Source organism: Ovis aries, chromosome 16 (genome assembly GCF_016772045.2).
Source record: "Ovis aries strain OAR_USU_Benz2616 breed Rambouillet chromosome 16, ARS-UI_Ramb_v3.0, whole genome shotgun sequence".
NCBI classification, from domain to species: domain Eukaryota; kingdom Metazoa; phylum Chordata; class Mammalia; order Artiodactyla; family Bovidae; genus Ovis; species Ovis aries.
In genome coordinates this window covers 31,379,698-31,405,601 of record NC_056069.1, presented here as the reverse complement: position 1 = coordinate 31,405,601, position 25,904 = coordinate 31,379,698, and the positions used below count along the sequence as shown (strand labels likewise).

The following is a 25,904-nucleotide window of genomic DNA, read 5'->3' as shown; positions in this document are numbered from 1 at the left end:
ATATTGACCTCCATATTTATTTGAAAGTGATAGCTGCTAATTGAAGCTTTGGGCCGACATGAGAAAAGAATGCTTAGGATTGAGCTTTGAGGAACACCAGTACCAAACCCTGAGAAACAGCACAATGCTATGGAGGAAGCAAGCCATTGTATTCTAGATGCGTGTGTGTGTGTATTAGTTGCTCAAGCTGTCTTTGCAACCCACACGGACCAGAGCCCATCAGGCTGTCTGTCCATGGAATTCTCCAGGGAAGAATACTGGAGTTACCCGTGCCTTCCTCCAGGGGATCTTCCCGACCCAGGGATTGAACTCCCATCTCCTGGGTCTCCTGCATTGGCAGGCAGGTTCTTTACCACTAACGCCACTTGGGATGTTTTCAATTTTGGTGTTGACAGTGTCAGATATTGCCTAGAGAACAAGCTAAACAATTAAGTGTTTATTCAATTAAATGGCATGGATGTCATCATTGACTGTAATAAGGGCTGTTGTATACACTAGTGGCAGAATATACAGTGGGTTTGAAGAGCAAATAGGTAAGAAAATGGAAAAAAAAAAAGAATACTTGGGAAGTCTGATGAGGAAGCAGGGACAGGACTGTTATTAGGGAGAAATGTGAGGGCCAGATTTCTTTTGATGAGAGGAATGGCATATTCAAACTCATGCAAAGGGCCAATGGAGAAATATTAAAAAAAAAAAGAAACAGACCAAGTAACAACAGAGTTTGTGAGAGTGAGAGGGCATGGAGTTCAAGCACATGTTGAAAATTGTTCTTTAATAATAGGAGGGATACTTCCTATAGGGGAAGAGGAGAGATGAAGTGTATTCAGATGCATTTGTGAACATCTCTCCAGTGATCTTTTTTTTTTTTCTGTGAAGGAAATCATCAGGGAATAAAGAGGCAGACAGAGTACACACGGTTTGAATTGAGCAAGAGAATGAAGAAACACAGATTACTGGCAGCCTAAATGAAGGTGACTATGGATTGACAGTAGTACAAGCCTAAAAGAAGTGACCTCCCACAGCCTGGATGCAGCAGCAGCGTCCAGTTCACTCCAGGCTGGCGTTTGCTAGGCTGACCCAATCCAGCCGTGGTGTACATGCCCTTAAATGATTTCTATCTGCTAAGGTCTAGTCAGCTAAAGACCACTGGGCTCAAGCCTGTAGTCTGACAAAATATTTGATGTGTAAGCAAGAAAGTACACTTCAAATGAGGCTCTCCACAGGGGAAGGAGCGCATCTTCGTTGTAAGGTCTAGGTTCCTGCTGAGGAATTCTGAGGAAGCTCTAAGGGGAGAGAGACCAGTTCCTGGTTGGATGCTCTTTCTGTAGCAGGATTAGAAACAGGGTTTAACTAAGGGACTGGCTGCTATCCTGAGGTGAGGGCAGTTTAGCAACTGGGTATCCCCTAAAAGATGGACAAGAACTGCAAAGCAGGTCTGAAAGCATCAGTGATAACAAAGCCCTGGTCTCACACACACACACTGGGGGTCATGACCTTGGGAAAAACGTTGTCTATTACGCTGCAGCTGGCTTTATCTGTGTCTGACCTCCCAGCTTGATTAACAGGCAGGGCTGCTGCTTTTTCAGTTTAAGCTGATTTTCAATCCTTCAGCCCAACAGTTTTTTACTCTACACCAAGCATCCTCTTAATAAATGTGACAATTAAAAAAAAAAAAAGACAACTTAATCCATACCCTACTATCCTCATGACAGATAAGACTGAATAAAATACCTAATCATAGAATTCCCCTAAAAAAAAAAGAATTCCCTTGCTTTCTGACAGCATCCATGCTAGAGCAAATCTCCAGTTTCTTAGGCCCTCTCCCAAATTATCCAATCAAAGCCCCAATCCTATAATAGGTTCTTGTGAACACTCTTATTGACATAATTGCAACCCACTCTAGTGTTCTTGCCTGGAGAAGCCCAGGGACGGGGAGCTTGGTGGTCTGCTGTCTATGGGGTCACAGAGTCGACACAACTCAAGTGACTTAGATGGTGGATACTCTGCCTCTCAACAAGTACTAAACTCAACATATTCAGGTACAGGTGTGGCCCTGGTAGTCTCTGGCTGCAGGGCACTGACAATACAGACAGAGGGTCTGAGTTAATGACACAACTTCCAAGACTAATATTTGCACTTTGTTACAAGACTAACATTCACTGGCACCTTTGTGTCCTTGCTCATTAAAGATTTGTACTAATAATCCCTGTTACAAAAGATGAACGGATCTGTGTTTCTGTGGAAGACATGGCAATCCTAAAGGCCAACTCTTCCCTTTCAGTATTTAAAACATGTCCACACATTCCTTGAAGGCCTCCTATCTGATATGGCTTTTTAGTGAGCTAATCAGAACCCAAAGAGACTGTAGCAGAAGCAGTGCTGCTTGCAGCTTCTGAATGCAGCTTCTTCCTGGGTCTTTACAATGCCCCCTCTTAACCAGCTGCCATGTTGTGAGAAGTCTAAGCCACGTGGACAGGCCAGGTGTAGGTGCTTCAGGTCAAGGATGGCTTCAAGTCACCTCAGCCCAGTCATCAGCCATGTGCATGAAGACAACTCTAGAAGATGACAGCAGCCAGCTGTTCCAGCCACCCCAGTCCTTATTTTTCCCAAATGTTGCAGACTAGAAGAATAGTACCCTCTCTTGTACCCTGTCCAAATTCCTAAGCCACAGAAACATGAGCATGATAAAATGGTTATTGTCTGGGTGGTTACTTAAGCAGCACCAGTAACTGGAACATACTGATCCTACTGCTAGCTGTTGTAAGCATAGTATATTAGTAACATTTAGCAGATAAAACTGGGTGGTTATTCAGAGTAACTGCACAAACTTTAAAGTATATTCAGTGAGCATATTCTTGGCCCCAGCCTAACGTCCAGCCTTTTTCCTACACGCCCTTCCCCTCATCCCTGAGATTCATTCACAGTGAGCATAACCTCCAGAGAACTTCAGATTGAGGCAATAGCCACCATGTTGAAAAAAATTCTATTATTACATATATACTTGCCTTTTACAATAAGAACACTAAGAGTTTACATTTCATAATTGCTAGTTTTTCCAAGTAGATGTGAATGTTTATTGAAACTCATTCAACAGACATTGAATATCTATCCTAGTAGTTTGATTTCAAATCTTAATTTTATGATGTCATGTAAAAAAATTCAATAGAAATTCTTTAGAATTCGAGGATACTACTCCAAAAACTTAGAGGAAACAAAACTATTTAAATTTTATTTTTAAAGTCTAATTTTAATCCAGACCAAACAAACAAGCCAAAAAGTGAGAAAGCTAATTAGCAGACACAGATGTACCAAATGTAAAACAGTGGGTTATTAACAGAACTATTTACATGCATATTTACAGGCAATCTTTTTGTACATAAGTTTTAGTTAGCTGGAAAAAGATTTTTGACACAGGTAAAAATATTACTAAGGTAGGGCTGAGGTGGTACCACGTTATAGTAAAAGTATTAGAAAAGTGGTTCAAGGTTCATTGATTATAAAGCAGATGAAAACTTGAGTGACAAAGATCTAGTAAAATTCTCTAGTAAAAAAGTCAATGCAACTTATGCTATAAAACAAAAATGAGAAAGCCATATAAATGAAGCAGAATAATATTCTAGGTTTTTAGAGTAATGAAGTTAGGTTAAAAAAAAAATTCTAGAACTGCAACAAATCCTCAGTGAAGATCTTGGTTGTTTAGTTGGGAGTTCTTACTTTTTTTTAAAATGCCATTTTAAAAGCCCTTGGTATCAAATAGCATCTGGACATGTAAATCAGTTGTTAATGACATTTCTAAGACTTCAAGTCCTAAAGATATTTGTGACTGTGATTCATACTTGAAACTCAATTCTTTGAGACTAAATGTAAAACTAAGTGAAAGCTGTAATACTCATATCTAAGAAAGGATGCTACATTTTGCAGTTATATGTATTTTCAGACTAAGAATTTTTCCCTCAAGAAAAGTAGAATTTAAAGGATAAGCTACTAACCAGCTAGCAAAATTTACTTTCAACATTTTTCATTTTTTTCAAAATCGATTTTATTGCAGCCAAAACAGTGGAATTAACTGTACATAATAAACTATTATATATATATACACATTTTAAGTTATAGGGAATAAAGTTTATTTTGGCAGAGAGTGTTAAACAAAATTAAAGTTGCATACATTAGTAACATAACTCAACACCCTTAATTTGGTATAAGTGTGACACATTTTCTTGCTTTCCTGTGTTCTGCTAAATCACCATAACCTAAACTGCTTTATAAAATGGATACGCTGAAATTTAACTTTACTGTTTTCGCTTACGCTCTGATTCCAAACAAAACTTTTCATAAGCTTCTTCTATCTCTGGGTCCATCTCATCATCAATATCATCCAAGTACCTGTGAAAGCAACACAGATGAGGTTTATTTTTTTAATTCAGAAAATGTCTAAGATACTAAGTCATGAAAGTGTGTATCTCCCCACCCCCAGGACCCTTTCCACCAACACGTGACAAAATTATCTTGCCAGTCCTACCAATTGCTGATGGGTCTTTATCCTTCTTCCCTCATTTCTAGTACAAGGCCACATACTGAAATGCCACAAGTTCATTAGGGCAAAGAGAATATAACGCTTACCAAGCTAAACTTTAGAGATAACCTGACATTTAATGGCAAGGCCAACTTTCAGTTTCCACTGGTGCTCTCAGCAGGGTTGAACCTTCCTAACTGCTTGGAAGCACATCCCTGTATTTTTCTCTATTGAGCTAGTATATAAAAGTATGACACTATCAGAAAATCAGACATATTTAAAATACACAAAACTGTACAAAAAAAGATCTTCATGACCTGGATAATCACGATGGTGTGATCACTCACCTAGAGCCAGACATCCTGGAATGTGAAGTCAAGTGGGCCTTAGAAAGCATCACTACAAACAAAGCTAGTGAAGGATGGAATTCCAGTTGAGCTGTTTCAAATCCTGAAAGATGATGCCGTGAAAGTGCTGCACTCAATATGCCAGCAAATTTGGAAAACTCAGCAGGGGCCACAGGACTGGAAAAAGGTCAGTTTTCATTCCAATCCCAAAGAAAGGTAATGCCAAAGAATGCTTAACTACCACACAATTAGACTCATGTCACATGCTAGTAAAGTAATGCTCAAAATTCTTCAAGCCAGGCTTCAGCAATACATGAACCATGAACTTCCTGATGTTCAAGCTGGTTTTAGAAAAGGCAGAGGAACCAGACATCAAATTGCCAACATCCGCTAGATCATGGAAAAAGCAAGAGAGTTCCAGAAAAACATCTATTTCTGCTTTATTGACTATGCCAAAGCCTTTGACTGTGTGGATCACAATAAACTGTGGAAAATTCTGAAAGAGATGGGAATACAGACCACCTGACCTGCCTCTTGAGAAATCTGTATGCAGGTCAGGAAGCAACAGTTAGAACTGGACATGGAACAACAGACTGGTTCCAAATAGGAAAAGGAGTACATCAAGGCTGTATATTGTCACCCTGCTTACTTAACTTATATGCAGAGTACATCATGAGAAATGCTGGACTGGAAGAAACACAAGACGGAATCAAGACTGCCAGGAGAAATATCAAACACCTCAGATATGCAGATGACACCACCATTATGGCAGAAAGTGAAGAGGAACTAAAAAGCCTCTTGATGAAAGTGAAAGAGGAGAGCGAAAAAGTTGGCTTAAAGCTCAACATTCAGAAAATGAAGATCACGACATCCGGTCCCAACACTTCATGGCAAATAGATGGAAAAACAGTGGAAATAGTGTCAGACTTTATTTTTGGGGGGCTCCAAAATCACTGCAGATAGTGACTGCAGCCATGAAATTAAAAGACGCTTACTCCTTGGAAGAAAAGTTATGACCAACCTAGATAACATATTCAAAAGCAGAAACATTACTTTGCCAACAAAGGTCCGTCTAGTCAAGGCTATGGTTTTTTCTGTAGTTATGTATGGATGTGAGAGTTAGACTGTGAAGAAGGCTGAGCGCCGAAGAATTGATGCTTTTGAACTGTGGTGTTGGAGAAGACTCTTGAGAGTCCCTTGGACTGCAAGGAGATCCAACCAGTCCATTCTGAAGGAGATTAATCCTGGGATTTCTTTGGAAGGAATGATGCTAAAGCTGAAACTCTACTACTCTGGCCACCTCATGTGAAGAGTTGACTCACTGGAAAAAACTCTGATGCTGGGAGGGATTGGGGGCAGGAGGAGAAGGGGACGACAGAGGACGAGATGGCTGGATGGCATCACTGACTTGATAGACATGAATCTGAGTGAACTCCAGGAGTTGGTGATGGACAGGGAAGCCTGGCGTGCTGTGATTCATGGGGTCGCAAAGAGTCGGAAATGACTGAGTGACTGAACTGAACCTGGAGAAAGAATAAATGTGATTCTTTTTTTTTAACCTATAATACATGAGATGGGGTAAGAAAAAATAAAGTCACAGATTTATTTCTGCCCTCTGCTTATGAAGAGGAGAATCTAAGTAGCCTGTTCAAATTCACATGAATTGTTAACAGAACTGGGACTAAACCTCAAGTTCCTGGTCATTCTATATACAAATGTAGCATGATCTAATGATAAGTGAACAATACAATAAAAGTTTCTTTTGTCATAAAGAATGGCAGGTAAAGACTGAGATATGGGATATAGGACTGTAATTTATAGTTATCGGTGTTCTAATTTTAATCCCTTAACAGCCAAGCTTTGAGACTTTTACTGTGTGCCAGGTAGCTACTCCAAGTTATTTATGTATCTCATTTAGGTCTCAAAAAAATTCAAGGAGGGGTACTACTATTCCTATTCAATAGATGGAGAAAAAGGCATAGAACTTGCCCAAGATCTTATAGTATTAAAGTTAATAGAATCTATTTTATAAAAACTGTTTGAATATGCTACATTACTAGTTTTTTCACGTTAACTATATTTAACTTTCAGTCATAGTGTTTTCTCTAATATGATTTTCTGAAAGTTTCTGATAAATAACTACTACGTATCTACTACTTTAACATCATTAAATCAAAATGCACATTCTTTCATCATCTTTTCTAGTCTATAGACTCCATCCACAAACTATGGCCACAGGAATTCACAAAGAAAGCAGCTAAATATGGAAATTTTCTGGCAGTTCAATTTTGAGGACTCCGTACTTCCACTGCAGCGGGGCTGGGTTCAATCTCTGCAGAGGGAACTAAGATCTCGCCTGCAAGCTGTATCACATGGCCAAACAGAAAAATGAAAACAAAAATTAAAAAAGAAACCCAAACCCTCAAAACAAAAAAAGGATCTAAAGAACTTACGGATCACCACCCCCTGATAAATCTGTTCCATTTTCTTCATAATCTGGAAAAAAGTCTTCTCTTTCAAGTAACTCTTGATATTTCTCTTGGTAATCTATAAAAAAAAAAAAATTTAATACTGAAAAATATTTGTATGAAACAGCCAAGTTACCCCTAAAATTTTTTTTAATATTATGATTTTTAAGTAGATACATTTAAATAGCAGTTAAGGTTCCATCTACATATTTAAGAATATCTTTTATACAATTTACATTTTAACTGGCTTGCTTTATCTCTCCCCTGTACACCACGTGCTCATAAATTATACAATTGACCCTTACTGGTCAGTGACCTTCTACACTCTCAAAAATCCAAATGTAACTTAGTTGGCCCTCCTTATACACGGTTCCTTTGTATTTGCTGATTCAGCTAACCCTACATAAGTACTGTAGTACGTATTTAGTGAAAAATAATCACAGACACAGACCTGTGCTTAAAGCTCAACATAATTTTAACTATAAGATGGTCCTGCAATAAATAAAGCAACAGATAAAACACTCTCTTAAATGTATGAATGAGTTCACATTCACTCACTTACTCATACACACATCTGCTCACGTCACCAGATGACATAACTCTTACAGCTGGGAGGCTGGCAGACCTAGTGGTCTTAGGAACAAAAGGGTTGGATTTTAAAACCCACAGATGGTCAGAAGGCAAGGTCTTGAGTCCATGTGAAATAGGGAGATGGAATTCATGCCCCACGTCCATCTCACCTACACAAACCCAGGACAAACAACTGGTATTTCAAGCAAAAGGTGAACCAAGAAAACAACCTCAGCTGTAAAGGGAGATGGCAAAGAAGCTTGGCTGTCCCTGCCTGCATCTGGAATCAGGACAGAAGCACTGTGAAGAAACTGGTTCCCTGGATAACTTTTCAAAATTACTTTTAATTGAAGGATAATTCCCCAGAGAATTTTTAACAATGGGTATGCATTTCAAATTTCTATTATCCACATAAAGAATCTCTATGACAAGAAAATAAAAAAATGTGTTCCAAGCCAGTGTTACCCCTGTGGCTCCTGACACAGCAAATACAAATTCCCCTTGAATACATGTTCCTACAATCCAAGTCACAAGGCTTTTTCATAAAGAACAACAAACAGGCAGTAGTTAGAATGCTGGAGCAGTCATGAAAGGGCCATAATATATGTAACTTCAAATGATTTAAGGAAAAAGAGTGAATGTGGAAAGAACAAATGTTAAACAGAAAACACTGTTAACCACAGAGGTACATCTGAGTAAAAGGCAGACAGATGGGTGTTCTTTCTACTGTTTTTACTTTTGTAGCTTTACAATAAGTTTGAAAACATTTCAAAAGTTTAAGAAAGCTAAATTATGAGATTGCAAAAAATATCACAATATAAAGAAGTAATTTTGTATATGACAGAAGTAACAGCAGGGTTAGAATTAAAAATATGAAGCAAAACTAAGCCTATTTAGAATAATGTGAAAAAAGGCCTTGAAACTTTAAGATCAAGATACTTTGAACAAAATTCAGAAACAATCCTGTTTGAAAACTAAAATGAATTTCCACAGTCATCAGAAATAACTAGGAAAGACAGATTAGACAAAGAAGAAGATCTAAGAACCAAAATGAATCAAGGCAGCTTCAAAGAATAAGGGGAAAAAGGAAAATCTGTCTCACCAGACACAGCAAGATTTACAGTATGTTAGAATAACTAAGAATGCAGTATTGGGACTATCCTGGTGGTCCAGTGGTTAAGAATCCACCTGCCAATGCAGGAGACACAAGTTTGTTCCCTGGTCCAGGAAGATCTCACATGCTATGGAGCAACTAAACCTGTGTGCTCTAGAACCCCTGAGCTATGAGACAAGCCACCACTCCCCGCAACTAGAGAAAGCCTATGCAGCAACAAAGACCCAACAGAGCCAGAAAATAAATAAAATTTTAAAAGAATGCAGTATTGATGTCAAGACAAATAGAAGATCCACACTCACAGACACAGGAATAAGACACAAATTTATAGGGAGTTACATGGTACACAGAGGGATATTTTATCCAAGAGAGGAAGCATCCTCTGTGTTGACATGAGGAACTACAGAATATTTAATTCCTACCATATCTCACATTCAAGAGTTAGCCAGATGGATTAAACACCTAAATATAAAAAAACAGGGTTTAGAACACAATAGAATTTGCCTGTAGTAAGGAAACTAAGTCATAGACACACATAAGACTCTTAACACTCAAAGCTTCTACATAAGACAAAAAATGGAAAGATAGCACATACTGGCAGAAACTAAGGATCACTTTCCAGACCATGTAAATAATTACAAATCAGTAAGAAAAACAAATGATTCAACAGAGATATGTGAAAAGGACACAAGCAGGTGATTCTCAAACAAAGAAATCAAAAGGTTAATAAAATCTGTTATTATAAATAACAAACAGAAAATGTTATTAAATGTTATTAACAGCTATTAAAATGTTATTTTAATAAAACAGAAACCAGAAAAAGAGGTCTGGTGAAAGAAAAATAAGTCTGGTAACAGTAAGCGTTACCAACAATGGGAAACAGGAACTTTCATATGCTGCTGGTGGGAATATTAAGCTGTATAATCATGATGGAAAGCAGCTTAGCAACATCTAGTGAAGCGGAAGATGTATATTGCCTATAATCTAACAATTCTACTTCCTTACCCTAAGGAAATTTCTCTATATGCAAAGATTATTAAAGGTTTGTTTGCATGGTATTATGGGTAGTAATAAGTGCGAACTACCCCCCATTGTAAAAAATGGGGGGCCCCAAGGGGGAGGGAATCTATAAATTGTGGTTTACTCTCAGTAGATCATCATTTGGCATTTATATATATCAACACAAACAAATACCAAAAATACTGAGTAAAAAAATAAACTGCAAAAAGACATGCACAATAAGGTACCTTTTAGGTTAATACTACTGTGTATGGTAATGCCTGTAACTTACAGAAATATGAAGTAAAAAGACAACACAATGACACCAACGTTAGGATAGTAAGTACCCTAGGAGGGAAATTATGGAAGGACTGGACTTGGGGGTGAAAGATCAATTACAGTAACAGAAAATGGCTTAGTATTATCTATATAGTTTTATTTCTTTGAAAAGACCCAAGATATATAATGATATAGTGAAATCAGTTTATCTTGACAGTGAATCAAACTGGCCAGTTTTGAAATACTCAACAATATAAAAACCAAAGAGGTCAAAAGAACTGCTTAACTTTTCAACTTTAAATTGTACTTATGTCTGTAATTCATAATTTAAAGCTGAAAAGTTAAGCAGTTCTTTTGACCTCTGTGCTAGAGGCATAGGATAGTCAGTGTCTGTAATCCAGAGGAAACAAATGAGAAAATTCTGATAAGCTGGCTGTAAGGTTGTATTAAGTGGGAAAATTTTCTTTTGCTCACAGTTCAGTTCTGTTTACCACAATTAAAGCAATCATTTTACAAATGGCCCTTTTCTGGAAGGAGAAGTGTGCACAGATTTAGATTTTAATTAACTGACCCAACTATTAATAAAATCCACAATTCTTAACATCTGCAAGTATTATCCTGTACCAATGAAAGCTGCAGACTACATAGTGAACTAAACCATCCTTCCCTTTCATTCTAACTACCTGAAAGTTTAGAGTATTAAAGTATTAGAGAAAAGATAAAAATGGTTGCATTTAATTGAGGGATTCTTCCAATCCTTCACTGTTAAGGTGACAAGGTACTATATACTGAATCAGATGTTCAACCTGAAGTGGTTCCAAACAGTAACTGTGAGAATATTCTACTGAGACAAAACTTTACCCTTTATTTTACAATGATGTGAATTCTTAAAGCTACAACTTCATGCCGGTGAGGGTATGGTTTTCTATAATTTAATATCTTACCAATCAATGGGCAGAAAATGCCTGAGATGACATACCTGGATCAGCTGCAGTGAAAGGAATACCATCAGATGTATAAAATGTTGGCTCATTCTAGGAGGAATCAAGAGTGATTAAAATATGTTATTTCAGAATTGATTTTTTAAAAGCACATTAACAGAACATGACTGAGGACACTCAACTGTACCTGATAATGCAATAACAAGCAAAAAACTTCCTAGCAGCCATTTCCATTTCACTGCAAAAGTCGACAGTCTTTAGAGGACTATTTCCTTGTCTCCAGTTCCTATGTCTAACCCTGTCTACTGCCTGTCACACTCTAAGTGAGTTGGTCTGTTGTGCATTGTGACTTAAAGTCAACTGATTTTTAGCTGTGGTTCCCACCACCATTTTTTCTTTAAAGCCATCTCCAAGACTGGATTATAATAAAAGCATTCCTCCATGGTTTCTTTATGCCTGTCCTATTGAGAACTTCAGAGCATCACTGGCCTGGTAGCCATCTTCATTTTCTTAATTTACTACAAAATGCCAGTAAAAGTTTGAAATACAGGCCTTTTATTTCCCTTGCCTTTAAATGGCTCTTTCTCTAGTCTACCCTTTCACTGAGGATTCCATGGCTTCCATGTGACCCTAAATCAGTGAAGAACTGTTATATTAAATTCTGAGAACTGCTTTATGTAACTTATCTACAAATTACCAAAATCTGAATTCAAGCAATAACCAAACTTAAAATGCATCCACTGGCATACCATAAAATAATTAGGATCATTTTCAGGTGTTGCTTCCCTGTATGTTGAAGCTGCATGGACTCTACCCCAGTTACTTGACCGGAGTTCTACAAGCTTCAAAAGCATCTGTTTTACATCTCTGCAGACAAAAGTTAAAAATGAGTTAAGGTGAGCAAGTGTTACCATTCTCTAATATATTACAGATGCTTAAAACTTTGTTTAAAAAATTTAACATGCACTGATTTTGTAGACATTTCCTATAATGAAACAAATTTATCTCCTTTAAAAAATGAGTATCACTCCTTTATTATACTGATATGGAAATAAAACAATTTGGTACAGTTATGCTCAAATGAGTTGTGGGCCCAAGTGGCAGGCCAAGCAACTGGAACAAGATTCAGAAATCAGGGCACAGTGAAAGACATACTTGGACTTGATCAAGAGGCATTTCACTGCCATAAAATAAGGAGGGGAGGAATTCTAACTTACATCAAAGCATGAAGTTCTTACACCTTAGAAGTTAAGGAGTTTATCCCATGGTGGTGTAAGGAATGGCTTATTTTGTGATGACCACATGTGGTAATATTGCAATTGCCACGAGAAACCCCAGAATGTTTTTAATTATATAACTTTTTGTAAAAATAAAGACAACACAGAAACATTCAGGATCAATCCCAATCTCCTGGAGCCAGGGAGGAAATATTTCTTTGAAGCATCACAGGTTACATTCATTTCCCACTGTAATGACTAGAGCCATGCAGTCACTTGACTACAGGATAGTACAGGACTGGCCCCTGGAAACACAAATAGGCTCTCCTGCCTCCCCTCATTGCTCACACCTTAACATGACTACCCTACCATTACTCAAACAAGTCCTTGTAATAAACAAAGCATTGACAAATGCCCCTGAATTACTACCTGTTGACCTTCTTGAACAAGGCTTCCCTCGGCTTGGACTGAGGACCCTGCCCCAGACGTGCTAGTCTAACTAGAGTGTATGAAGGGAGTGGGTGCAAGAGACAAAATAGTTAATACAAAATGGGGAGCCACCAGTCTCCATCCGGAGCTGCCACTTACACGGATGTGGTCGCTGTGACATGTGCAGGGGGGAAGTGCAGAGGAATGGGAGGGGCAGGGAGGGTGTCCTTGGGAGTAGTCTGCTGCTTGTTCTTCCTTCTCGGCCTTGCCCTGGGCACACAGCTTCCATGGCTTTACACACTGTCTCCTCATGCCCTAGGAACTGCACAGGCTTGCTGGGCTTCATGTTCCTGTCCAATTCATAGACAATGGAATGCCAGTTGGCAGGCTCAGCTCTCTGCTAGCCTTTTTAGAGACCCTTTCCAGATGCTTGAAAAGGCCCCAGAAGGTTGGTGCCATGGACTACAGTCAGTACTTCTTTCCTCTCCTTGACCTGGGGAACAGTTTCTTCCTTCTAACAGCAATAGTACCCTTCAGACTCTTGCAGGAGAGTAGCTATCTCCAGTGAGATTTGTATGCCTTTGACCCTCACTGATGGTGCTGTGGAAAGGATGACCTGATGCCATGGGAGGAAGAGGGACTTCAGAGAACCACTTCTAGATCTGAGCCTCACTGTACATTGCAGCAATTTCCGCTTTATCGAGGTCAGGCTCCCACAATGCCGCCCACTGAAGGGCCAGTCCTCACTTCTGAGAGCTACACTTGGTTAGCAGCATCCAGCACTGGCCAAAGGATACGAACTGCTTTCTCATGCACTAAGATGAAAGCTATGTGCTTGTACCCCACTGCCTAGCTCCTGCTGTCCTTTTTTGGAATAAACAGGCTTGATACTTGTTCTAGGTAACTGTGACTATATGTTTCTCAAAGGCAGTAGGATGCTGCTAACATTTTTATACCTCCAATTGGATTTACAGTTGTACTTTCTCCAAGTTTTTATTGAATTTAAAAGTATGAATCTTTTTTTTTAATGGAGTCACACTCTCACAGGAATATCTTAACTTCTATTTATAAGCATAATTGAAGGAAGTGGCTAGGAGAGCAGAATTCATAGGTAAAGGAAAAAAATTTCTGTGGATCTATTAAGATTATTCCAATAAACTACAACAGATTAAAAACACCCCCAAAGAAAAAGCAAGGAATATCTACTGGCTATCTATACTAGTTCTTTTCCTACCTGCTGCAATTTGCATCTAGGACAACATTTTCAATTCTCTGAATAATTTCTTCCATGTCAGTCTTTCCTTTTTCCTTCCAGGCATCTTCTAAAACTGACCCTGTCAACTAAACAAGCAAGTATCAGTCAAAAAAAAAAGGAATTCAATGAAGTATCGAAATTCTAAAAAAGATCTTAGCAGCAGTTCAAACATTCTTTAAACAGGATGAATTTAGCAACTTAAATATTCCCAATTATATTCTACCATCTATACTCAAGGATCACTATACTCTGTTCTTCTTGACAAGGAAAAGGAATGAACTATAGCAGAAATTTAATCACAGGTTGTATATGCCAATGACTATACAGTAGGTTTGCTGTATGACTAAAATAGGTATAAAATTTTAACCAACATCACTTTTTAATATATACAACATCCAATAAGTATAGAAACTCAGAACTTAAAAAACACAAACTTCATCAGGAAAAAGTTAAGGATAGAAACAGGTAATTCACAGAAACTGTGGGGGAAAAAATTGCTTATAAACCAAAAAAAGCTTAAATTCACTTGTGATTTTCACCAAGGAAATGCAATTTAAAATGTTTTGGTTTTTACTCATCACAATGATAAAATAAAATCTAGGATTGATTCTCCCATCACTGATTAAGCATATGGGGAAAGAGGTACGCTCGTTCACTGTTGGTGGGAATACACTCTGGTTAATAAGCATTTAGAAGGGAAATTTGGCATTACCTAACAAATTGAGGTATACATGCTCCTTGAGCCACCAAATCTATGTGTAGGAATTTAACTTACATAAACAACTGCATATATAAAGATACAATTAAAGATTACTGACAGTGCTTACTGGCTAAACTGAAAATAACTGTTCAAAGGATGGAATGGATAAACAATGTGCATGTATACCATGGAACACTAGGAAGCTACTGAAAAAAGAGCCAGGCAAAAATCCAAGATTCTCACTGGGTGATTAAAAAAAAAACACAACAAACCACAACAGAATAAGATCTTATGAGAGCATACATACAGAGGAAAGGAAGAAAAAGGACTTCACAGCAAGAGTGAAGAACTTCTATTTTTTACTTTTAAATTTTGCTGCTTATATTAAGCAGTAAGTATATACTGCTCTTCCAATATTTAAATTCAAGAGATAAATAAGTGTTTAACTTAGATAACTTAATCTTGAATTTGTATATGTATTGTACTTCCCTTCCTCTAAGTTATGCACTAGAGGGATAAAACATTTTAAATTTTAAGAAAAAAAATAAGCAAAACCCACCTTCAGTAATTTTACGGCACAAATTAAGTTGTCATCCATAGGATTAGAGAAGAGGGCATTCAGCAACTCCCGAAGACCGACCTGAAGAATGTCTGCCCTTGTAACCTGTCCATTTGTCCCTTTGATCTTTTGGGGCAAAAGAAAAGAAAAGGCAACCATGCCAAAATACAAATATATAAATGGTTTAACAAAATGTTGGAAAAACAAAGTGTTTTAGGTTAAAACAAAACACACGGTCAGGATAATTTAAGCCTCTTAATGTTACTGCTTCATAAAGCAGTTTCTAGTCTATAAAGTTAAGATCTTTGGGGGAACACAGAGCTTTTTTTTTTGGCTTTTTATACTATTTTAAAACAATAAATGGAACATGTGTCTCAGCTCTCTGACTTGAAGAACTATAAACTCAGGAGTCATGTTTTATCATTCTCCCTACACATATTATTATTTCTACATAGGAAATTCAACAGCATTCTTAAAGTGACAATCCATTTAAAGCACATTTGATATTGGTGCTCTTATTTGGCTTAACACCAAAATAAACTAAGATTAAGGCATGAGTTTTTTTTTAAATTAAGGCTATCTGTGGTAAAATGGATAGTGAATCAGGCACAAGACTGAACAAAGATCTAGATGCACTGAGATGTACATTTGATGGTAGATTCATGTGTCTTATCAGTGGCATTTACAATACCAAGTCCCCAAATCAGACCCTATACATATACCTGGGAATAACTAGTCAAAAGAAAAACAAGCAAATCCATTACAAAGTAACATTCAGCACTTATGTTGCCTGCCAACAAGCATATACTTACTCAAGTATACCACCAATTTAGCTGTAGACTTCGTACGAATACAGTTTATGTGGAAAATTCATACATACAATAGGACCAAAAAGAACTACCGAGGGTGAGTTAGGTGTAAAAAACAACCTCAGAAACTTTAATCTCTCCCCTCTTCACTCAAAGCTTTGTGCTCCGTAGGACAAGCTGCTTTTGAGTCACCATCTGAAAGTCAACAAACTAAGTGTGCTAATATTTATGAAACAAGGACTCAAAAAAGTGTGACTGTCTGTATTCCACAAGCTTAAAATCACATGTAAACCATGGATTTCCAAAAGTATATAATGACTTTAAAGTGCTTAGTAACCATCTCCCAACACCCTTCCCATGAACAGAAGGCAGAATGGTATATGTGTTCCATTTGAAGACAGACCCTGGTGGCTTAGTGGTAAGTAATCTGCCTGCCAATGAAGGAGATGTGGGTTTGATCCCTGGGTCAGGAAGATCCCCAAAGAAGGAAATGGCAACCCACTCCAGTATTCTTGCTGGGAAATCTCATGGACAGAGGAGCCTGGTGGGCTACAGTCCATGGGGTCACAAGAGAGTCAGTCACAACTTAGCAACTAAACAACCACCACTACCACAACTACCATTAGTAGGTACTAAGACTTTTTGCCTCTCCCATTTCATCCCTAATGTTGTAAAAGGCTATGGTAAATACAAATCCCTTGAGATCAATTTATATTCTTAGGCTTTGTCACTACTGAAAAGTACTCACCTCCAGGTTAAGATAAAGTTCTCCCAGGAAGAGCACAAATGCATGGAATCGTTTTCGAGTCACTTCATCCCCTTTTGCAGCTTGATCTTTAACTTCATATTCAGTCCGACATCTAATAAAGACATACCTTTTGTAATCTCATATTGCTTTTTTAAAAAAATAATCAAGGTAACCATTTGTCAGTGTGGTTGTTCACAAGCAATTCAGAGGCAAGCACAATGCACCAACATTTTGATTTTCTGTAATAAAAGTGTTCCTGTCTATTGCAGAGATCAGAATATGCATTATCTTTCACACAGTGATTCCTAGTTTTAAGAAACTGGTAACAACAGTTGAAAATAAGCCTATTAGATCAAGTTTGTAACAAGTTACAGCAGCATAGGTTTCATGAGGTTTGTTGTATATTGGCACTAAAAAAACACAAAACAAAAACCCACCACCTCATTTTATTGTCTCACTAGGCTTTTTAAGAAAGCACTGCTGGTTATCTTTTCAAACATATTAAATTAATTCATCAGAAAAAAAGTTGGGATATCTATAAATAGAATACTCTGGTTAATAATGGAAAGGATCAGTTAATTAATGCCAATTCAGTTAACCATGCACCTTGGCTACTTTCCTTTGTCTGCCTTTCCTTTTATGACTTTTCAGGAAAGAGCTCTGATGAAGTGACCTTTTGTTTCTATCAATGCTATTAATGCTATTAGATTATACATTAATATACGTCAGTTATGTACCAATGTAAATCTCTACCCTTGTGCATGACTGATTATCTTGGTGACAGGAAAGACCCTAAAACTTTAAGCTTAAGATTTTTCAATTATAAAAGCAACACACGTTTATATTTTGGTTTTAACCTTTTTGAAATAAAAAGAACAAAAACATTACAACCTAGAGATAACTGCTGTGAAGGTAACTTGTTTTTTTTCCAAAGTATGCCTACATTTTTCAGTTAATAAGATTACTACCTTTTTGCTTATTACATGAGTAGCATTTCTCCATGTTAATAGCTTTGACCATATGCCAATACTAGAGAAGCATACACAGTGGGTATATAATCAGAAGAGTTAGAAGACTGGTTCTCAGCCATGACTACACAGTAGCATCACTTGGGAGAGCTTTATAAACCATGCCCAGGCTCAACTTCAGTCTAGTATCAGAATTTCCAAGAGCAGGGACTCAGGCCATTTCCAAAGGTGAGCAGCACAAGGGAAGCTAAGCAAGCCTTTCTGCCATTCTACCTCTTCAAATGCCTACTTTTACACCTTCCCAGAAGCTCTAACTTGTACTTCTTTAATTATTAGGTGGATTAGCTATATTTTTATAAATTTGTCATTTACATTTCCCCAAACTGCACCTATCTGGAGTCATTCCAAATATTTTTACTAAAATACTTGCCTTTTTCTTACTCATTCCTAAGAGGCCCCTCTTTTCATACTAAATAAATGGACTCATTGCCATGTGTTACAAATTTCTCTATTTTTAATTTACTTCATATAAATTATGACTCCCCAATTTTACAATCTATATTTAATTAAGTTTAATCTCTTCTTTTAGGGCCTGTGGGTATTATGTCTTACTTTAAAGGGCTTTGCCAACCTAATTTTTTTCGGTCAATTTTTCCTTAGTATTTACTGTTTTACTTTTATATTTGAAATAATTTTGGTGTAGAGAGTAAGCCAAGAACCCATCTTTGTTTTCCCCCACCCCAAATGACTAGCCAGTTACATCAGCAGCACAGTTTGTCTTCTACTAAAGTATTTGAAGTTTCACGTTTACCAAAAGCTTAATTTTACGTGTCTCTGGAGTGTACTTTTGGAATCTATTCTGTTAAAGTGCAGTTTAACCACACGATGGAATACTTTGCAACCATTAAAAGTATTTTCAAAGAACTAATAGACAAATTATAATAAACTCAAAAATAATTTGTTATTGATTTTAAAACTCAAATTATAAGAAAATTTCCCTATATTAGCTCATAAATTCAATGTCATCCCCAAACATCAATAAATACTAACAAGGTCTGTGTAATTTCACATGCTGATTCTAAAATCTGGAGAAAATAAACATGCCAGAGTAGCAAAGACGACCACACACACACACACACAAAATGGGTAACTAACTAGACTAGTTGTGAGAAAATTAAGAGCTTTTTAATAGCGTGGTAATAAATCAGGAAGAGAAAAAGTAATGAATAGAATATAATTAAAGTCTAGAATCAACCCAAATTTAAGGATGTAGTGCAATAAAGGTAGCACTTCTAATCAATAAGGAATGGATCATTCAAAAATGTAGTATGGGAAAAACTGGTTAAATGTGTGACAGTAAGTGAAATTAGAACCTTACTCAAGCCAAAATTAAGTATAAAGAAATATGTAAAGTGACCATTTTTAAGATCTTGGAAAAAGAAAAGGCCCTTCCAGGCACAAAACCAAAGGGAGAAACCATTATTGAAAAAAGACTGCTATATATGAGTATAAACTTTTAATACTATATTCAAAATAAGAATGGTCTGCCCTATTCTTCCCTGCAACTTCCTATGAAGCGCAATCTTAGCAAGAAGAATGGTGAAATTCTAGCATGTTTAGGAGTTCTCCTTCACTCTCATACGTTCACACTGACCTTTGAAGTAGCAATTGGCGGAAGTTGCCACTCTGTGGGCTAATTGTCAGATGATGGGACAGGTAGTTACAGAGGCGCGCTCCCATGTAAGAGAAATTGGGGATAGATGTGGCCTTTCAAAAAGAAAAAAGTTTTGTATGACACAGATACATCACGTCATTAATGCAAACACTTCACAGCAATATTCTAAAGAGGAAAAAACATTCCTACCTTCAGTACTGTACAGAAAGGTACAAGTCATTTATGATTGTTAGGCATAAGGAAATTAACTCTCCCTCCCAAACTTACACCAAGAACCAGAATAAATACAAAGAAAAACATTAAGGCAAGCTCTCCCCATCATTTACCCGAGGTTAGCAGAAAGCAAACAGATAATCTTTTTGCTCATTTCTACATAAAATATGTACAGGTACCCAGTTGCATAGTGCCAATTAAGAAGAATATTTGTGGAACTATTGATCAGAGGTATCTTTCAGGAATAGGATGGCACCAACTTTGGCATCTAGCTGTCCAGAACAAGATAGCCCTGGACATTTGTGACCCTGGACATTACTAAACCTCCCTGAGCTTCAGTTTTGACTCCTATAGGGGTAATTAACATACCTGATGCAAAAGATTAACATTTCAGTAACACTCCCAACATTCAAGGTAAAGAGAAAAATCAAAAGAAATAAAATATTTTTAATAAGACAATGGAAAAACACTGAATATCAAAGACTGAGTGATACAGCCAAAGAAGTACTCAGGAAGTTTAACTTTCACTGCAGTTTTTAAAGAACAGTAGAGCATACACATTAAGGGACTTATCACAAAAGCAGTAGTTAACCAGAGTCTAGATCTAACAGATGGCCTAAATGCCCCTCCAACCCTACGTTGGGTCTAGTTACACATGTATAACCTTAGGCAAGTCATGTAACCTCTGTTAAACTATGTATAAAATGAGGATAAACGTAATACCTTACAACCACCAAGTATTAAGTGAGTTAACCACAGGTCAAGTGTTTAGCACTGCCAGGCATGAAGTACTTTATAATTAGAACATTTTATTTCTAATTACTTCCTTGCTCACATAGGACCCTGTACATTTCTCATCTAGGAAGAAAGACTGATTGTACTGACATTCATATATGTGTATCTGGTACCATAATAGACTTAAAATTCAAATTTTATACTTTTTTCATTATTGGCACTGCCTGTTTCCCTTTGCTCTTAACATTTAAAGTAAATTTAAAGACAACAAAATTGGTCATTAAAGTTTCCCGCATCCCTGCTATACCTTAACTTTACCTCCACTAACAACCAATTTTAACTCTTTCTGCTAAAAAGGTTTTAACCTTTGTATCTCCATGCTCCATGATATGAGTTTAGATATTTCTTATTAGTTTCCCATCAAGGAAGATGAGCAGTTTTCATGTCAAAAGTAGGATTCAGGACAAACAGAGCAGTTCTATATTCCTAAAAGCTCAGGCATTTTCAAAAAACAAAATCTAAGAACTGGCCAGATAATATTGGAGTCTAGAAACAATTGAGAACAAACTGAAAAAATAGTCAAATGAAACCGTTAAAAAAAAAAAATCGACCTGCTATCATAAGTCATTCTTTCATATATCCAAGTTAGAGCTGCTCCTTCAGCAATGACTTAAAGAGGAATACAACCTTGGACAGTGCTTATCACCTATTGTTTTTGGCCAGTCTCACTCACTGACCTTAAATTCATCTTCAAAATTGAGGGCTATGTTTCCCCCCTTAAAATAGCATTAACGTTTCAATGACCAATATACTAAGATTAAAACTAAACTCTGTGTAAATAACCTAGACTGACATTATATTTTTTAAGGAATTAATCCTTGAAAATTTTAAAGACAAGCAAAAACGTTAAGATTCAAGTCAGAGTGTTTATAGTCCTTTATTTTTTTTAAAATAAAGAATCAGGTGCCTTGTTAGCACAGTAGGTAGTGTGCCAGTCTCATAAAATAAAGAATCATTTACGAGGCAAAAAAGTTCTCCCATGACTTTCTCTCCCCTATTCCAATAATGGCAGATTCTTGTAAAACAGGGGTTTGGAAAAAAGCAAGATATTCATGTAGTGTCTTCATAAGTGTCCAAAACTTCCTTCCAAATGCCTGTACAGAGCCTTGGCTACAGTCCTGGATCTCTAACTACAGAAATTTTATACAACAGAGACTTAAAAGCTCCCATGAACCAAAAACAGTCAAGGCATGTGGAGGCTGGTAAATGTGAACCTGGCTCCCCTCAAGGAGCAGGCACCATCTTCCGGCATCAGGGAAGCTGTTCAATGAGTGCCCCATGCTGTCAGCCAACCTACCTGTTGATAGATGAGTTCCACAAGTTCTTGCAAAGCATCATCTGTTGTAACCCAGCCATTCAGGGTCTCTGCAAACTGTCCAATTTCAGTTTCAAAACTGCCAGGCTGTTCTGTAAGATGATTCAGAAAATCCTGAACATATTCTGATAAAGTAGGATAATCCTCACAGCCGTCCTCATAGGATTCCTATAGGTCAAAAGTTAGAAGAAAAACATTAATCCATGCAACTAGCTAAAATAAACATGAGGCAGCTTTAAATTGGTATGTCTCTAGCTCAAATGGTATTTTTAAGAATCTTTAACCTGATAAAACGTGTTATTTTCTTCAAAAAATTTAGTCCACTTTTTCCTTGCCCAACAGCCAAAATGTGGTAACAGAAGGGCTCCATCTAGCTGGGTAGAGAACTGTCTTCCCACCTCTGGCAGATTTACAAGATGACTGAGAAGTAAAGTTTAAACCAACATTTCACTATAAGACCAAGATCAAAATTAAGAGTTACAATAAGATTCAGGATTTGTTTCAAAATGGAAGGGGGAGAGGGACCAGAGATATAGAAACAAGAATGGCCACATGTAGTTAACTACTGAGGCCATGGGCATTCGTTATACTGTTCTCTACCCTTGTAGACATTCAACAATTTCTATATTGGAAAAAAAAGTTTGTCATCTGTCAATCTCCAAAGATAGAAAAATATATATAGTTTAAATGACTACAAAATATCATAGTGTACAGTGGTAAGAGACTTTCTGGCTGCTATGTCCAGCCAATCTTGATAGTAGCAATAGTTTCCAGTTACTATCACTACCATCTCAGTGTTCACAGCAGCACTATTTACAACAGCCAAGACACAGAAGCAACCTAAATGTCCATCGACAGATGACCGGATAAAGATATGGTACTTATATACAGCCATAAAAAATGAAATAATGGATGAACCTAGAGATTATCAAAGTAAGTCAGACAGAGAAAGACAAAGGTCATATGATTATCGCTTAATGTACAATCAAGTTTTTAAAAAATGACACGAATTTATTTCCAAAACAGAAATGGGAGTCACAGACATAGAAAAAAACTTACGTTGAATGGGATCGACATATACATACTACTGTATACAAAACATAATTAATAAGAACCTCCTGTATTGCAAAAGCAACTCTACTCAATACTCTGAAGAGCTAGATGAGAAAACAATCTAAAAAAGTAGATATATGTACAACAGGTTCACTTTGCTGAAACTAATACAACATTGTAAATCAACTATACTCCCAATAAAGGAGTATAGTTTTTTTTTTTTTTAACTATCACCTTTTGTAGTTCCCAGCATTTTAAATAATGGCAGAATGTTGAGTAGGGTGACTGGTGCAAAAGATAACAGATCTGAGTATCAATTCTTACGTTCACAATGTCTGGAATACCACCCAAAGCATTCTGAAGTTTACTTGAAAGTTATTTCCTTCTTCAGGGGATCTTCCCAACCCAGGGATCAAAACCAGGTCTCCTGCATTGCAGATGGACTCTACCATCTGAGCCACCAGGGAAGCCAAAAAGTTGACTGATGTCTGCTTCATCGTCTGTTTTCGTTTTGCTTTTTAGTCCATGAAAGTGACAGTGTTAGTCGCTCAGTCATGTCTTGACTCTTTGTAACCCCAGGGACTGTAGCCTACCAGGCTCCTCTGTCCATGGGATTCTCCAGGCAACAACACTGGAGTGGATAGCCATTACCTTCTCCAGGGAATCTTCCCAACCCAGGGATTGAACCCGTGGGTCCCCTGCACTGCAGGCAAACTCTTTACCATCTGAGCCACCAGGGAAATCCAGGAACTATGCAGCCTGATAAAATTCACCCCTTTCCAAAAGAAGTCAAAATAAGAAACCACATGGAACAATTATGACTACAGTATGGAAGCATTTTATGAAGGAGTTAAGTTCCAAGTCAGTGAGTAAAGGAAGGAAGGGGAAAATAAAAAAAAAAATCACACCTAGTCAGAATTTGCCTTAGGAAAGCCCCATGTGGAAGCTGGACGTATAATCTTAGTGAGAAGACTCACACTGCTGGTAATGACCACTATTCTTAAGCTGACCACCATTTAGAGGCCATGTTGCATGATTTTTTTATACCTCTAGACACTAAAGTGATATTTAACATGACCTATTGCAGGTACTGTAAGAGGACTCAGAAAGTAAGAGCAGAGGCAGGAAGAGCAGAGCACGGTGCCTATCGTGCTCAGACAGGGTTCACTGAGAAGAGCAGGGCAACTTGCATACTTTAAATGTCTGTCTGATCACACACTTGAATCCAAATTAAGTAACTGTATTGTAAGATAAAGCAAGCATTAGTGTTGATGAAATTCAAATTCATGAATCATAAACATTACAGCTGTGTGACAGGATTACATGAGTTAATGAGTTAAGTGAGTTAATTAGTAAAAGCCCTTGGACCAGTACACAGTGAGGTACTACGTGTTCAACAAATTTTAAATTTCTAGGAAAGTACTGAAACACATTTCAAATACAGCAGCCATGTTCTCACACCTAAAGGAGCTAAAGTGTAAAAAGCATCCAGAAAGGAGAATGATCAACTACACTTGTTGGTACCTAGGATGGTCCTCTATCAATAAACTAATAGCCACCAGCTGCTGATATAGTATGCTGTTCATTCAAACCCATCTGAGCGTTGAGTGCTTACTTGACTGCTCTAGGTGCTGGGAATACTGTCACATCATGGATAAAGGAGATGAAGTCCTCCTTCCTCTCTTGGGCTTATATTTCATAATGGCAGACACTTTTCAGATATTGAGATATAGTGGAAAAAAACGGTCAGGGAAGAATTCTGAACAGTTAATATCCGAACTGAGAAAGAAAGAGCAAAAGAACAAACTCAGAAACCAGCAACACAAACATTTAAGTAAAGATTTTATACAAGGAGGACAAGAAGTATACAGGCCCTAAGGAGATATGCATTTGCCTAATACCTTTAAGAGATGCCAGAATACACAAACTGAGGATAAGGCAGTTGCTAATGGGATCCATGAGGCAAATGCAGAGATCTTGTGGGGTTTGGGGACCACACTAAGACCAGTTCAAGAGGCAGTGGAAAAACCAAGCAGGGGTCGGGGTTACGGTGGGTTTAGGCAAGGAAGGATCTTGTACCAACTCAACTAACCTGCGCATGCTCATGTAGCTCTTATAGACATGTAAGTTATTAAGAATTGAGCACAGAACAAAGTCTATGCTTTTAACTTCTGTGCTATACTCCAAAAAAATCAAAGGCCTATAACCCAGTTTTGACACATAAGTTTACTTATTTATAAACTTGTAAGTTTTTAATTACATATAAGTTGCCAAAAATTCATCTTAACAATTCAAAGAGTTGGTTAAGTATGTTACCTTATATCCACATGATAGAATATCATATAGCCACTGAAAAGACACGTATCAATACAGAAATACTGTCAACACAGCGAATTAAAAGAACACAGAAGCATATTTTTGTACTATTTAACTGTTAGTTATAGGCAATGAAAATTTCTGTAAAGATAGACAAAGGATAAGTTATCTCTGGAGTGAGGAAACAATTATAAATACTCACTCTTTAGGGCTTCTCTCATGGCTCAGGGTCCGCCTACAATGTAGGAGCCGCAGGAGACATGGGTTAGATCCCTGGGTTGGGAAGATCCCCTGGAGGAGGGCATAGCAACCCACACCAGTATTCTGGTGGAGAATCCCATGGACAGAAGCCTAGCAGGCTACAGTCCATAAAGATTGTAGGTCACAAAGAGTTGGACATGACTGAAGCAACCTGGCACGGCACTTGACTTTATTATGAAATTGTGAAAGTGGTTAAGCATTACAAATGCATTATATTAAATAATTACTTAATGTTAACTACAAACATATGTGAGCTTTACAATTAAAAACTAGTTTTAAGATTTTGATATGCAATTTAAAATTTTACACATTTGCGGTATCCTACTCCCAGCTAATGGTATTGATTTCCTAACTGTTCTT

General features: G+C 37.3%; 1 protein-coding gene across 4 annotated transcripts in view; it reads right to left on the bottom strand.

The window, feature by feature from the left end:
* Positions 1-3,202: 3,202 nt before the first annotated feature.
* The window catches only part of PAIP1 (poly(A) binding protein interacting protein 1), a 29,285-nt gene continuing 6,583 nt past the window's right edge, over positions 3,203-25,904 (bottom strand). For all 4 annotated transcript variants that reach the window (XM_042233810.2, XM_027980081.3, XM_027980079.3 and 1 more), the window contains exons 3-11: positions 21,897-22,082; positions 19,571-19,683; positions 16,949-17,060; positions 15,392-15,517; positions 14,112-14,218; positions 11,981-12,098; positions 11,270-11,324; positions 7,314-7,407; positions 3,203-4,383 (exon numbers count right to left, since the gene is read on the bottom strand). In XM_042233810.2, coding sequence (XP_042089744.1) covers positions 4,290-4,383; positions 7,314-7,407; positions 11,270-11,324; positions 11,981-12,098; positions 14,112-14,218; positions 15,392-15,517; positions 16,949-17,060; positions 19,571-19,683; positions 21,897-22,082 — 1,005 coding nt within the window. In that variant the 3' untranslated portion in view covers positions 3,203-4,289. The remainder of the gene's footprint in view (positions 4,384-7,313; positions 7,408-11,269; positions 11,325-11,980; positions 12,099-14,111; positions 14,219-15,391; positions 15,518-16,948; positions 17,061-19,570; positions 19,684-21,896; positions 22,083-25,904) is intronic.